Source organism: Pleurodeles waltl, chromosome 2_1 (assembly GCF_031143425.1).
Source record: "Pleurodeles waltl isolate 20211129_DDA chromosome 2_1, aPleWal1.hap1.20221129, whole genome shotgun sequence".
Classification (NCBI taxonomy): Eukaryota; Metazoa; Chordata; class Amphibia; order Caudata; family Salamandridae; genus Pleurodeles; species Pleurodeles waltl.
Window position 1 is genome coordinate 30,967,422 of NC_090438.1, and position 15,922 is coordinate 30,983,343.

Below are 15,922 nucleotides of genomic sequence, written 5' to 3' on the forward strand. Positions count from 1 at the left end.
AACATGGTCAGGTGCAGCATTCTTGGGTGAGGCATGCTCGAGTGCAGTGTGCTCGGCTGCAGCATGCTTGGATGCAGCGTGCTTGTGTAGAGTGTACTAGAGTACGGCATGCTTGTGTAGAACATGCTTGGGTACGGCATGCTTGTGTAGAGGGTGCATGCGTGAGTGTGGCATACTCAGATGCAGCGAGCTTGGGTGCAGCGTGCTTGTGTAGAACATGCGTGGGTGTGGCATGCTCAGATGCAGCGAGCTTGGGTGCAGCGTGATTGTGTAGACATGCGTGGGTGTGGCGTGCTCAGGTGCAGCGTGCTTGTGTAGAGCATGCGTGGGTGTGGCGTGCTCAGATGCAGCGAGCTTGGGTGCAGTGTGCTTGTGTAGATCATGCGTGGGTGTGGCGTGCTCATATGCAGCGAGCTTGTGTGCAGCGTGCTTGTGTAAAGCATGCGTGGGTGTGGCGTGCTCAGATGCAGCGAGCTTGGGTGTAGCGTGATTGTGTAGAGAATGCGTGGGTGTGGCGTGCTCAGATGCAGCGAGCTTGGGTGCAGCGTGCTTGTGTAGAGCATGCGTGGGTGTGGCGTGCTCAGATGCAGCGAGCTTGGGTGCAGCGTGATTGTGTAGAGCATGCGTGGGTGTGGCGTGCTCAGATGCAGCGAGCTTGGGTGTAGCGTGATTGTGTAGAGAATGCGTGGGTGTGGCGTGCTCAGATGCAGCGAGCTTGGGTGCAGCGTGCTTGTGTAGAGCATGCGTGGGTGTGGCGTGCTCAGATGCAGCGAGCTTGGGTGCAGCGTGATTGTGTAGAGCATGCGTGGGTGTGGCGTGCTCAGATGCAGCGAGCTTGGGTGCAGCGTGCTTGTGTAGAGCATGCGTGGGTGTGACGTGCTCAGATGCAGCGAGTTTGGGTGCAGCGTGCTTGTGTAGAGCATGCGTGGGTGTGGCATGCTCAGATGCAGTGAGCTTGTATGCAGTGTGCTTGTGTAAAGCATGCATGGGTGTGGCGTGCTCAGATGCATGGTGCAGCGAGCTTGGGTGCAGTGTGCTTGTGTAGAGCATGCGTGGGTGTGGCGTGCTCAGGTGCAGCGAGCTTGAGTGCAGCGTGCTTGTGTAGAGCATGCGTGGGTGTGGCGTGCCCAGATGCAGCGAGCTTGTGTGCAGCGTGCTTGTGTAAAGCATGCGTGGGTGTGGCGTGTTCAGATGCAGCGAGCTTGGGTGCAGCGTGCTTGTGTAGGGCATGCGTGGGTGTGGCGTGCTCAGATGCAGCGAGGTTGGGTGCAGCATGCTTGTGTAGAGCATGCGTGGGTGTGGCGTGCTCATTTGCAGCAAGCTTGTGTGCAGCGTGCTTGTGTAAAGCATGCGTGGGTGTGGCATGCTCAGGTGCAGCAAGCTTGGGTGCAGCGTGCTTGTGTAAAGCATGCGTGGGTGTGGCGTGCTCAGGTGCAGCGAGCTTGGGTGCAGCGTGCTTGTGTAGAGCATGCGTGGGTGTGGCGTGCTCAGGTGCAGTGAGCTTGAGTGTAGCGTGCTTGTGTAGAGGGTGCATGCGTGGGTGTGGCGTGCTCAGATGCAGCGAGCTTGGGTTTAGCGTGCTTGTGTAGAGCATGTGTGGGTGTGGCGTGCTCAGGTGCAGCGAGCTTGGGTGCAGCATGCTTGTATAGAGCGTGCTCGGCTGCCGCAGGCTTGGGTGCAGTGTGCTTGTGTAAAGCATGCGTAGGTGTGGCGTGCTCAGGTGCAGCGAGCTTGGGCGTAGCATGCTTGTGTAGAGCATGCGTGGGTGTGGCGTGCTCAGGTGCAGCAAGCTTGGGTGCAGCGTGCTTGTGTAGAGCATGCGTGGGTGTGGCGTGCTCAGGTGCAGCGAGCTTGGGTGCAGCGTGCTTGTGTAGAGCATGCGTGGGTGTGGCGTGCTCAGGTGCAGCAAGCTTGGGTGCAGTGTGCTTGTGTAGAGCGTGCTTGGCTGCTGCAGGCTTGGGTGCAGTGTGCTTGTGTAAAGCATGCGTAGGTGTGGCGTGCTCAGGTGCAGCGAGCTTGGACGTAGCGTGCTTGTGTAGAGCATGCGTGGGTGTGGCGTGCTCAGATGCAGCGAGCTTGGGTGCAGCGTGCTTGTGTAGAGCATGCGTGGGTGTGGCGTGCTCAGGTGCAGCGAGCTTGGGTGCAGCGTGCTTGTGTAAAGCATGCGTGGGTGTGGCGTGCTCAGGTGCAGCCAGCTTGGGTGCAGCGTGCTTGTGTAGAGCATGCGTGGGTGTGGCGTGCTCAGGTGCAGCGAGCTTGGGTGCAGCGTGCTTGTGTAGAGCATGCGTGGGTGTGACGTGCTCAGGTGCAGCGAGCTTGGGTGCAGCGTGCTTGTGTAAAGCATGCGTGGGTGTGGCGTGCTCAGGTGCAGCGAGCTTGGGTGCAGCGTGCTTGTGTAAAGCATGCGTGGGTGTGGCGTGCTCAGGTGCAGCGAGCTTGGACGTAGCGTGCTTGTGTAGAGCATGCGTGGGTGTGGCGTGCTCACATGCAGCGAGCTTGGGTGCAGCGTGCTTGTGTAGAGCATGCGTGGGTGTGGCGTGCTCAGGTGCAGCGAGCTTGGGTGCAGCGTGCTTGTGTAGAGCGTGCTCGGCTGCAGCAGGCTTGGGTGCAGTTTGGGTACCAAGGAAGAGACCTGGAGTGAATATATCTCTGGCCCGCTCCCCAGCTAGAGATGTTCCCACTGATGCCCAGGTTTGCGATCCTGGTCTTAGAGGCCCTTGAGCCCTTTCAATTATACTTTTTTTCACCCGGGACATGCTTTTTCTAGTCTGAAATGTCAGACTTCTTTGAAGCTGGCATGAGTTGTATTTGAGAGACTCCAGCAAGGAGAGATGTCAGCGTCTGTATGTCGTGTTTACTCTTTAAGGGCTGATCACTCCTCTTTCGAGGTGGAAGAAGCGAGAGTCGGATCCTTCGAGCAGACAGCCTGTTGCTCTTGGACATATTTGCACTTCGTCACCATGAGACATGGAGAAACCCTGAGGTCTGGGTATGGTGGTCTCCTCGTTAGTAACCACAGCAGATCCTCATCTTTACCACAAAGCAGATGGTCCTTTCTCTAAAATGATATATAATTTGGGTTCCTCGTCGTCGTGAAACCCTGCAGCCTCCTCCCCGGAGGCGAACTTGTCCTCAGACCCTCATGTAGAAGGCACTTGGCCCCCAAAGGTTCAGCATCTTGTGGAAGAGCAGGGTTTGCGCCATGGGACAAGCATCGCCTCACGCGTGGCTCGCGTCCACCCATGACCCAGGTGCCACTGTGTTGGCGGAGTGTAGAGTCTCCTGTCGCTCACATACAAGCACAGACTCCGGGGATGCCCTCCACTGGTGACACATGAAGTCCTTCCTGGGGCCTTTGGACAAGAGTCTGTTAAAATAACAGGAATACATCACATGTTCTGCCTCTCGGTGCCCTGAACATGTGATAACTCTTCTATCAGACACCAAAGGAACCGCGGGAAGCTCCTTTTAAGACCTAGCGGACACTGGGATGTCAGTCAGGAGTGAGGTCACATCCTTTCGTACACAGCTCTTTACCTGTTACATTGTAGCTGTTCTACCTGTAAAATGAAAGCTGATAATGTAACAATAACACTGACGATGATACAGTAACAATAGATGTATTACACACATTACATGACTCCTTGCTGGGGTCAGATCCTTCTCAACAAACACGGAGCTCCTTCGCCCAGGCCTGAGGCAGCCACAAGAGGTCGCCACAGTCTCAGCAGATCAACCTGTCCTGTCCAGACAGCGTCACACGTTCAGCCAGTGACGGAAGACAGGATGCTGTGGCAGTCAGAGGCCAACCTATAGTGAGCACACCTCCACTCAAGATCACTCCGTGGGCCCCAAGTCACCAAACTGCCAGGGGAAGTGACATCACTCACGCCATCTGACCTTTACTTTGACTTATGCTTACACATAAACACACATTCACACACCCTCTCTCACATAAACACACACACCCACAAGCATGCACACAACATTCATGGAAAAGCATTTTTTTTTTTAACCCATCTAAGGTCATATTCCAGTTACTCAATGTTTTCATTACACAAATAGTGAATAATGCTACTCACTCTTTGGGTAATACAAAACTGACAGGAAACCAGGAACGTGGAGCCCCAAACATGCCCATCAGGGTGAGTTTCCCCCTGTGTTCCAGGCTCTCATTTTGTTACATCTGAGGCCGGGTGAGGCAAATGGCAAGCCAGGGGTTGCAGCTGCGACCCCTGGCGACCCCTAACTGAGGTCCATGGATCAGTCATAGCCAGTGGTCGAAGAGCATTAAAACAGGTATGGGAACTGTGATGCTGCGTGCAATAGGGGCGGGGTTAGTGAGAGTGGGGCTTGTCAAAGGTGAGAGTAAAAAAATACAAAATCAAAATATTGTGTACATTTTTTGGTTTTTGTCCTTCACGTAGCTACATATAAAATAACTTGCAGCTTAAATGAAAAATGAATTTAAAAACATTAAGTTAATCAGTGGTCGGCGCACTAGTGTATATTATTAAACCTCTATTAGTTATTGCACTGCAGAAGTCTGTGTGTAACCAGAGAGCCGCAGAATATATTCTTGCTTCATGCAGTGGCTTGTGTATGGATAGTGCCACGAGGGCCGGCCTGTGACAGAAAGCACTGAGAATGTGTAACTCATTATGTTAAACTTGCATTACACACAGCACAGGACAGGCTGCTATCAAATATGCCACAAGGTTTCAGAAAAAAAGCGATGCTTCCAAATATAGGTTTTAGTAATACTCAGACTGTAGGAGGATTTATTTTTATATGACTGCCCTGGAAGGCGCACACTGGCACACTGCACAGCTCCGCTGGTAACTCCCGTGCACCACCAGTCAAAAAGAATAAATCTTTGTCATCGAAAAGTTTCATGGGATTCGATCAATTAAACCCCCAGCTCCCAAGTCCTCTATCCATTTGCAGAGTAACCAGTTGTGCGCATTTCCATTTCTTTAGGCGAGGAGGCCCCCTGGCATGCCCACCCCTCCCCCGGTCTCACAGCACAGGAGACTCCCTGAATGAAACTCAGGCTGAGGCATTTCCATTGTTGGACTTTACCGTCCTGGGCAGTTGTCTTTAAATAAAAAGTAGGGGAACGTTTTTTCATTAATTAAAATAGTTTGGGCACATCGTGCTCCTGCGATTGCGCCCGCTGCGCCCGCTGGTCATCGCTCACTTCACGGCCCTGCTGACCACGATGTGGTCCGGCTTGCATGCCTGTATTTCTGCTGCAGCACGTTCCAAGCCCCCGGCCTGCTGGCTTGAGTCAGGCACTGGGCGCTGCCAGGGCTGAGGGCGCAGGATGGAGGCTTGTAAAGAGCAGCTTCTGCCGGGACGGGGCAGCTGCGGTATTGTTGGGGCGGCAGCATTCCCGCCCGGCGCATTCCTTCCTACAGCACGTGCACAGGGAGGCTGTGCGTGGTGACGTTTGACGTCCAACTGAAGCTACGTCAGTGCTCGCTGCCTGCCTCTGCGCATGCGCCGGGAGGATAGGGCAGTGGGCCCGAGCCTGTCCCCTCGTTGCCAGACCGGAAATGTTAACACCCTGAAGCAGGACTTCCGGGGAGGAAGGCCCGGCATGCATCGGGACTGGGGGTAACTTGTTACTTGCTTCATATCAGCACTTTGATGACATTTCTGGGCCAGCGAGCCTTGAATTCAAGGGCAACAATGATGACTATATATATTTTTAACTGTTAGAATAATGAGTGGACCAGGAGTTCGTTCAAGAAAAGCGAGGAAAAGTGACTACATTGCATTAGGAACAGAGGCAGGTGGACCCTGGGCAGTGGTCTTCATCTAGGGGGACAGCAGCCACCGAGGTGTTCAGGCGGGGCAGAGGCCCACACTGAGCTCCTTGCGGCGCCTGGAGCGACACTGACCCTGGATCCACTCCAGGGTATCTATGGGTCTGTAAGAGACAGAGTCAGGTGTAGCGTCTGTGCCTACAATGGACTCATCAGCTTCTAGGAACTAGAAAACATGACCACTGGCAAAGCCAATAGGCCTCGCCTATGCAAGAGCCATGTTGTAGCCATGTTGTACACCAGTGTGGCTGATGTTGTGCGTGGAGTTTGTGGCAAACAGGAGAGTGGAGAGTGAGTGGCACAGAGTGGAGTAGTGTCTGGTGGAGTGGACTGGCATAGAGTGCCATGGAGTGTTGTAGAGTGTCGCAGGGTGGAGTGTTGTGGATTAGAGTGGAGTGTTGTGCAATACAGAGTGGAGTGATATAGTGTGGCTTACAGTGGAGGGGAGTAGCGGGCCGTAGTGTGTTGTGGAGTACAATGTCATGGAGGGGTGTAGAGTGGCGTAGCACTGAGTAGAGTAAAGCGACAGGGTGCAGTGGCGTAGAGTGTCACAGAGTGTCTCAGAGTAGATTTTTGTAGAGTGTCAGAGTAGAGTGGATGGTCGTAGAGTAGAGTGGCAGTACTGTGTAGTGGAGTAGAGTGTTGTGTCTTAAAGTGAAGGAGCACAGAGTGGAGGGGTATAGCGCAGAACGGCATGGAATGGAGTGCTGTGGAGTTAATTGGCATGGAATGTGGTAGAGTGGAGTGGCCTAGAGTGTTGTAGAGTGGAATGGAGTAGAGTGGAGTGTCAGAGTGGAGAGGAGGATCGTACAGCGTATTGGCGAGAGTAGAGTGGGGTGTGGTAGAATGAAGTAGAGTGAAGTGGCATTTCATGGAATGGCGTGTTAGAGTCAGAGAGTGGCGTAGAGTGGAGTTGAGTAGGGTGTAGAAGAGTGGAGTGGAGTGTGGTAGAATGAAGTAGAGTGAAGTGGCATTTCATGGAATGGCGTGTTAGAGTCAGAGAGTGGCGTAGAGTGGAGTTGAGTAGGGTGTAGAAGAGTGGAGTGGAGTGTGGTAGAATGAAGTAGAGTGAAGTGGCATTTCATGGAATGGCGTGTTAGAGTCAGAGAGTGGCGTAGAGTGGAGTTGAGTAGGGTGTAGAAGAGTGGAGTGGAGTGTGAGAGTTGAGTGAAGCGGAGTGGAGTGGCGTGGCGGAGAGGGGAGTAGAAAGTCATAGTGTGCCGTGGAGTGTCGTGCAGTGAAGTCGAGTGGAGTTGTGTAGAGGGGCATATGCATGGTGTGAAAGCAAGTTGCCATTACAGACAGCACATTTTCAACTGACATGGCCATTACATTTGCACAGACACACAGTTTTACTGATAAAAGTATACAGTGCACAAACGATAATGTGTGCAAATGGCATCACCAAGTGTATTGATTTGTTTTGATCATATTAGAATATTTGTTTCCTCCACACTACAGATTTACAATAAAAAGTGCTTCATTTGTGCTTCCCTAAGTCTGATATATTCTGAATTATTTGCACAGGTCATTTACAGATAAATGTTGTTGCCTGCTAGAAGAAATTAACACTGTACAGCCTTTCTTCTCAAATTGGTACCCAGCAGGATTGTCATATAAATCCTCAAACTTTGAAGTCAGAGAAAGAAAAGTAAACACCAAGCTCCCTCAGAGAGACAAAGCTTGACACTGGACCTCTATCTTTGAATGCATAGCAAATTTTGACAAGATAAGGACACAATGTAAAAGCTTGTTTACAGGAAACGAGCACTCATGGACACTTTCGTGGAAGAATACAATGAGCCCTAGTAAACAGACAATGCTCCATGGGATGAACTCATTTGGGCTGGACAGCCTAAAATAAATGAAGCCAGCAAATAGAAAGCAAGCAAATGGGACTTACAATCCACAAAGCCAATGGTAAACATAGCGCAGAATGCATTCCTAAGGACACTTTCCGAATGTCCACAGGACGTCTTTAGGAGATCAGGCTTCGACCTAGCAAGGTAGAGACTGCTGCAGGTCAGACGTGATGTCCGCTGGGTGAGCTGAGTGGGGTTCAAATACTGCACTATTTGGGCGCTCTGGATCAGGAATGTTGTGCCCAGGCAGAGCTGTGTATGTGATATACTATTAGATAGCCGGGGTGTTACAGGTCAGGGTGCAGCTTGTGTACCTCGCTGAATTACCCATTATCTCTACTTCGCTTGTCCCAGTCATTATGCTATGGGGTGACCACAACTCATTGTTTAATGAATCTTACGAGGACCAGTAGGACTAAAGGTAAAGAAGATTACCATTAAGTAATCAGGACATTACGGTAGAGCACTCACTGAGCAGTACATCAGGCACAACACCAGAAGGTGTCACTCACAATACCATCCGCTGGCCTCAGGGTGAGGATTGTCCAGCAGGCATCACGCATACAATACCATCCGCTGGCCTCAGTGTGAGGATTGTCTAGCAGGCGTCACGCATACAATACCATCCGCTGGCCTCAGTATGAGGATTGCCTAGCAGGCGTCACGCATACAATACCATCCGCTGGCCTCAGTATGAGGATTGTCCAGCAGGCGTCACGCATACAATACCATCCGCTAGCCTAGTGTGAGGATTGCCTAGCAGGCGTCACGCATACAATACCATCCGCTGGCCTAGTTTGAGGATTGTCCAGCAGGCGTCACGCATACAATACCATCCGCTGGCCTCAGTATGAGGATTGCCTAGCAGGCGTCACACATACAATACCATCCGCTGGCCTCAGTGTGAGGATTGTCTAGCAGGCGTCACGCATACAATACCATCCGCTAGCCTAGTTTGAGGATTGTCCAGCAGGCGTCACGCATACAATACCATCCGCTGGCCTCGTGTGAGGATTGTCCAGCAGGGGTCACTCACCTTCTGGACTGGAGCCTCTGCCAGTGATTGTGTTCTCTGCGCCCTCCAGGATCCGTGGCGAGCGACAGGGTCCTCCTCCCGCCGAGCGAACAGTTCCTCGATCCTCCCGGTGTCGATCTGGAGGTCCTCCAAGCTCTGCTCGATGCTCCATAGGCTGCGCCTGCCCTGCACGCGCTCCTGAGGGATAGCGTCCCAGTTAAAGTTCCGCAGCTTGGATCTGCGCCGGGCACCAAACTTCTGAAAGAGGCAGGTCTCCGGGGTAGGCGGGGCACTGGGTGGGGGAGGGGGAGGCGCGGGTGGTGGAGGTGGACAATCCAGGGTGAATGGTGGGTGGGGTGGAGCAGCAGCAGGGTCTCCCACCATGCCGTGGGTCACTGCCCCATTATAGTCCTCCATAGAATTGTCCAGAAAGTGGATCTCCTTGGCTCCCATGGTCAGGTTGATCAGCATGACGCCTCCTGGCAGAGGGGCCCCCCGGGCCCTGCTCCAGTGTCAAATGCAGTCCTGTAAGAGAGAGGAAGAGTGAGGAATGGCACAGGGCACATTGCATCCTTGTGAATTACGCATTCGCTTAGTAATAATCCGGTATATGGCCTGCTTGTCGCCAGGACAGAGACGGCGGTTTGCCAGGCTACTGACAACAACAAGCATTTGCAATGCAATGAGTCTCACATTTGCTCGAGCTAGGGCTATTAGCGTTGTGAACTCCTAACTGGACTTTTCTTGCCACACAAATTGAAAATGAAAAGTAATAAAGTTTCACATAAGCGAGCTGATTCAAAGCGCCACGGCATCAGTGTGAAGGAGAGACACAAAAGGAAAAGGAAGTTCGCTCGCAGTCAAACATATCGGCAAAAGTGCAATTAGCCATGTCCAAGGTGGTAACTAAACTGCCCCAAGAAAGGACAAACGTAAAGCATTTACCAATGTAAATAAAGAATTTTTGAAGGGCAAGCCCATGGACGAGTGATAGTGATGGGCGTGCAGTGAGCGTGGTTAAAAGCCCAGATACAAAACAACACATTGGAAAAGCAGCGCTTGCGTGCTGCTATGCTCGACCTACAAATTGTGTCTTATAAATTGCTGTATTCACAATACCTATTATCACAACATTGTGAAGGTAAGGATACATACCTAAGTGTGGAGTCACAATTCTAACGCCACATCTATGCCCATTGGTGACACACATATCCTCAAGGTATGTCGTGTGGAGTTAAGTGTGACGAATCTATACGTGTCTATTTGTACGAGTGTTACAATATTGTGGTAGTCAATATTCTGGACACAATGATCTTGTAGCATGAGAGGTAAAACTCAACGCTCTCAGGGTGTGTAAATCGAGTTCAGCTGGGGCTCAGGGGACCAGGAGACTCCAGGAACCTGGCATCAGCCACTCAAGGACCCACCGGAATCCTGCCTCGTCCCCTCATGGAGGCGGGTGCAGCCTTACCCTCTGGTACCCTGGATGAAAGTAAGTCTGCGAGACCTCCTCGCCTGGGGCACAGTGATGATGTCACTGGAGAGACCTCCTCCCACCACCACCCATTGTGGACCTGACTCCAGCTACTACTTAGACATGGAGGTTCTCAGAGGAGGAGTTGTCGCGCCCACCACATGGGGGTGGGGGGATCTCGTCCATTGGTCAGCTTCTGCTTGAACCGTGACTCCATCCCCTGCGGGGGGCAGTCCCTTAAGAGGTACAAACGTGTATCTAGACCACAGGGGCGCGCTGCTGGTTATCTCAGACTGCAGCTTCCAAAGGAGCTGTGGGGGCAGTCACACCCAATGTGTAAATGATGTGTCCAAACCAATCGCTACCGCTCCTTTCTGAGAGGCGGGGTCTGTCCGGTGCCTCCATCCAGGGCTGGACTGGGAACCCAAAGCAGCCCTGGCAAATTTTGTCAAGTCAGCCCCCATAGGGTGCAGAGCGAGTGAGCCTGACCACTACAATGGGGCCTGCGGGGTTGGGTCTCCCCCACCAAGAACATTTGGGGAAAAATGGCAAAAAGTGTGCATTCTACAACACGTTTTTCATTATTTATTCAAGTGTATTCATTTGTAAAGCATCGTCAATGATGACCTTACATTGGACCAGGATGTGGCAGCCTTTATTGGGCTCTTCAATGATTCCCTCACCATCACCCTCTAGCAGCGCCCCTCGTCTCTCCATAGCGCCTCTCACTCTTTTCATTTGTTTTATTGTTACCGGCGTAGGGTGTCAGAGCACTTCACATCACACACATACAGAGAGAATGAATCCAACATGCGTAGATCAGTGTATAGGTAATGTTGACAAAGGGGACTAGGGGGCGTAGGATTCACGTCATCCATACTGGTGGCATTCTTTACCAGTGCTTGGTCTGCGCAAGTATTCAGAACGTAACACAGTAGTTGGGGCTGACTTTACTAATCATTTACTTCTACTCACGTAAAGCCTTTTTAGCAAACTTAAGATAATCGAAGACTGGGAACAAACATACCTTTCGAGCCTGTACCATGCAGGTCTTGGGTGGCATTGCATAGCTCACTGTGCTAGAATATACTCCTAACTTATGAACTGCGAAGTAACAAAGGGATCTCTGTGACAAGGGCAGTAACCCACTGAGCTATGCACGTTACATAGTACACGTCCCTGCAGCCGGCACACTAACCCTTTGTGCTACCTTAGATGAGTCAAAACTGCCACTAGACACAACCCTGACCTCTCTCCAGCAGGTGCATCAACCCCAGGGGTGTTGTACACTTTCATTGTTGCCTGAAAACCCCTGGATATACAAGGAACTCTGCAGTGCTGCTTTTAAAACTGCTGCACTGCTACAAATCCGGCCCCCAGGAATGAACGCGGCCCCCACCCTTCCAGCCCCCCCAGTACACGCCAGCGTGCACTGTGCGGTGAATGCCAGGCTCCTCTGAGCCCAGGGGAAGGCACACCGCTCCACCTCATTACTCCACCCTGCTTCAGTGCGCTTTACGCTGGCACTCTTCAGAGTTTAAATACCTCTTTACAAATCTCCCGGTTGTTCATGGCTAGTAACACCTCTCATTCAGAATGGCCATTGGGACTCAGTCAACTGGAATAAACTGAGCCTTTCACAAACATTCCCTCTATGGAGGCAGAACCTGTAAAAATATGTTGTTTTACAACTGCAGGTATTTCTGGGCCCGGGCCAGCTCCTGGGCAGACACCAGCCCAAGATGGGCCTGGGGGAAGCTCCTGGGCAGACACCAGCCGGGCTGCCCCAAAGGAGGGATCGGGCCAGGTCCTGGGCAGAGACAAGCTGGACCGTCCCCGAGGTGCACCCTGGCCAGCTCCTGGGCAGACACCAGCCGGACTGTCCCCGAGGTGGGTCCGGGCCAGGTCCCCGGCAGACACCAGCCGGACTGTCCCCGAGGTGGGTCCAGGCCAGCTCCTTGGATAACACCAGCTGGACAGTCTCCAAGGTGGACAAAGTCCAGCTCTTTAGCAGACACCAGCCAGACTGTCCTCGAGGTGGGCCCGGGCCAGTTCCTGGGCAGACACCAGTCGGACTGTCTCCAAGGTGGGCCAAGTTCAGCTCCTGGGCAGACACCAGCCGGACTGTCCGCGAGGTGGGTCCGGGCCAGGTCCCCGGCAGACACCAGCCGGACTGTCCCCGAGGTGGGTCCAGGCCAGCTCCTGGGCAGACACCAGCCGGACTGTCCCCAAGGTAGCACCGAACCAACTCCTGGGGAGACACCAGCCGGACTGTCCCCAACCTAGGCCCGGGCCAGGTCCCCGGCAGACACGAGCTGGACTGTCCACGAGGTGGGCCCGGGCCAGTTGCAGGGCAGACACCCGCCGGACTGTCTCCAAGGTGGGACCGGACCAGCTCCTGGGCAGACACCCGCTGGACTGTCCCCAAGGTGGGACCAGACCAGCTCCTGGGCAAACACCAGTCAGACTGTTCCCGAGGTGGCCCTGGGCCAGGTCCCCGGCAGACACCAGCCGGACTGTCTCCAAGGTGGGCCAGGGACAGCTCCTGGGCAGACGCCTGTTGGACTGTACCCAAGGTGGACCAAGTCCAGCTCCTGGGCAGACACCAGCCGGACTGTCCCCAAGGTGGGCCAGTGACAGCTCCTGGGCAGACGCCTGTTGGACTGTCCCCAAGGTGGGCCTGGTCCTGGGCAGACACCAGCCAGACTATCCCCGAGGTGGGCCCGGGCCAGGTCCCCGGCAGACACCAGCCGGACTGTCCCCAAGGTGGGCCCGTGTCCAGGTGAAGTGACCCCGTCCCTCGCCGGGTGGGGGCGCCGGGCACTGATGCCACTGGGTGAACAGCGACTTTGACACCATAGAACGTGGGCACCTGGTGGCATTAGCTTGGCGAGTGGGCCAAGAACTTGGAAGGGGCAATGCCACGGTGTGCCCGTCTAAAACACACGTGTACCCCGATGGGCTCAGGCCGGGGCGCCCTCTCTACTTTTGAAAATAATGTATTTATAAACTTGATTTACCTCCAGTTTTCTAAATACGTGACATTTAGACTGTAAGATCAATGCATTACCTTCCGTTAGCTTTTTTATTAGGCCACATAGATCACACGTAGCCACTGAGTGTGACCCTGGACACATGGTACATCCGAAGACAATGCCCGGAACCCCTGGCAGAGGACTTGGGAGATGATATTCTAGTTTTATCCAGGGGTGCATGTCCGCAGAGGGTGCGCTCCCGTCCCTCAGGGGACCCTTTGTGGGGGTTCATGTAAGAACAGTGTTGTAGGGTAAAGTGTGTGTCTCCCTCTTGACGCACAGCCAAGTGTTCCGTTGGTTTCTGATGCTCGGGAGCTTGGACTCTGCCCTGGGGGCACGGGGAACAGACCTCTGGAGGAAGAGCCTGGGGTGCAAAGCGTCTCCCCATTTCCGAGTTATTTGGGGACTGTAAATTCAGGGTTCTTGGGGGTCTGAGTGAAGGGGTGGGACTATTCTGACGCGGAGTAGATTTTAAGAAGTAACCAGGCGCTTTGAACTCTCTTCCCCCGGGGGAGTAACTTTTTGTAACCGACTCACACTCCGGGGTCTTGGGATTAAATGAGATCCTATCTGTGGGGCTCAGGGGGCGCCTGAAGCCTGTATCTGGAAGTCAGGCTTAGATGGGACAGAGGTGCTGGGGACTGAGACTTCATGGGCATGAGACCTGAAAGGGAGACTTATTTTCAATATCCTGAGAAGGTAAAAACGAGATTTTGTATCTCCAGCGATTAGCGGCTCGAGGGACATATGAGAATTAACTGGGACATCCAGGTCACGAGCTCTCGAGACTGGACTAGGGCAGTCACGTATGCTTAATTTGTGCCGGTGTTTGCCGGGGCTCGACATCGGACTTATTTCTAAACACCAGCACCTTTTCAGTAAAGTCCACCGCACAGGAGCGAGGTTGGTCTCGTTTCTAGCAGGGTTTGTTAGTGTAGCGTTGAAACTATTTAATAAACTTTAAAATTAAAAGGACGGAAGTAGCTCTTCCTGGACAGAGCTCCACAGTTTGAGGGGGGCTGGAATAGCCTCGAAATAAACTCTTGCTCGAGTGCGATCGTTAGCAGGTGATGCTGGCGTTTGGCAGCAGGCGTGGGTGGTGCCAGCTGGAGTGGACTCCTGCGAGACAGCCTGGGTGCCGGCACTCAATGCTTTACAAATTAAGCACTGGGAACTGCCCCGAGCTCGGTTTTTCAGGATTTCATCTCAACGCATGTTTAGGCTTCCTAGGTTTTGAGTGGGGTAAGCACCAAGTTTATATTAGTTTCAAAATGTAAGGAATTGTTGTGACCCAAATCCAAGTTGTGCATCATCTACATACAAGTCCTTACGCGAAAGGTTTGAACAAAGGATGATAAAGGATAACAAGCACTGGCAAAGCCAATAGGTCTGACACTGGCTGCTGTCCGTTTGATTGTTCTCGTGCTATTTACAAAACTTTGCATCACAAATGTAACAGATACCCCGCCTGCCTTCTTAAAGGTGCATTATATCCCATGGTGCCTGGAATGAGGCGGACATGATACCCAGGTACCCTTCCGCAAAACTCTAAATCAGGCCTTGTATTATTGGGGAAGTGGCTGGGGTTGTCAACAGTCTACAAAACAAAACCTGGCTGATAGCAAAAATAGTTATCCATATTATGAAGATCCCATAAGTAAGTATATTATAAAAATAATTTTAGTAAAATTGAAAGGTCCTGGCTAGTGTTGGATCTAACAAGCTTTAGCAAAGTCAATAGGTCTCTACTACAAGACGGATTGAATTTGGTAATGATTTTTAGCCATGCGGTACAGCAGCGCGGCTCCTGCGTAGCATGCTTGAAAACAAGGTAAAAAAAAGTGCTGTGACATGGGTGTTGTGTCATTTTGTAGACACTTGCCAACAAGGATGTGCCCGCCTACAAAAGGATGCACACATTTTTGTCTTGTCATTTACCAATCAAACGCTGGATTACTAAATAAAAAGTTGCATGAAATGCGCTTTTTTAATATAGCGCTAATGCATGGCGTGGGATGTAGAAGTATACGGGGAACGGAGGGGTCGGGGAAGCGAGAACAGCAACAGAAGGTGGGCGAGTGGGAGAAAGGATGAACGGCAACTAACGGAGGGAGCAAAAGGGGAGAAACATAGGTGATTAGGAGAAACACAAAGTACACAAAGGAGACGGCTGGAAAACACATGCCCTCTCATAGAGTACATATCTGAAAAGAAAAAACAAAAGCCTGAAAAGAGAGCCAGGGAAGGACACGAGTGATGGGCTATGCTCCAGGGAAGGGCAAACACCAGATGAGAAAGGAAAGTCAAGGGAAATTGACAACTGAGAAGCAAGCAAGTATGAGAAACAACACAGCCAACCAATAGGAAGCAACGGGTGGGTTTTAAGGCTACTGTAAGCTAACAATATGCCGCTCGACAGACAGCACATGGTCTGTCTTAGGCGAGACCTAAAAAGGAGCAGAGGCAAAAGTTAACCCTGTGGCTTTCCCCAGAATAGAGGTTTAAATTATAAGACTAAGGAAAGATGTACAAAGCTTTTTAGCCGTCACAAACGGTGCGATTCGCAGAATCCGGCAGTTTGCGACTGATAAAAATCATTTTTGGATGTACCAAAGCTTAATTGCGATTCGGTAATCAGTTACCGATTCGCAATTTGGCTTTGCAATTCGGTATTAGGAAAGGGCATGTTTAGGGCGTTCCTTCCT

At 52.2% G+C, this 15,922-nt stretch overlaps 1 protein-coding gene across 2 annotated transcripts in view; it reads right to left on the bottom strand.

Annotated features, from left to right (window-relative positions):
• The window catches only part of LOC138260564 (excretory canal abnormal protein 6-like), a 137,088-nt gene that overhangs the window by 113,893 nt on the left and 7,273 nt on the right, over positions 1–15,922 (bottom strand). Inside the window, exon 2 of one of the 2 annotated variants that reach the window (XM_069209172.1) lies at positions 8,730–9,233. The exons of the other annotated variant lie outside the window; for it this stretch is intronic. Within the exon in view, the coding sequence (XP_069065273.1) occupies positions 8,730–9,179 (450 nt within the window). The 5' untranslated portion in view covers positions 9,180–9,233. The remainder of the gene's footprint in view (positions 1–8,729; positions 9,234–15,922) is intronic. 2 annotated transcript variants of the gene reach the window in all.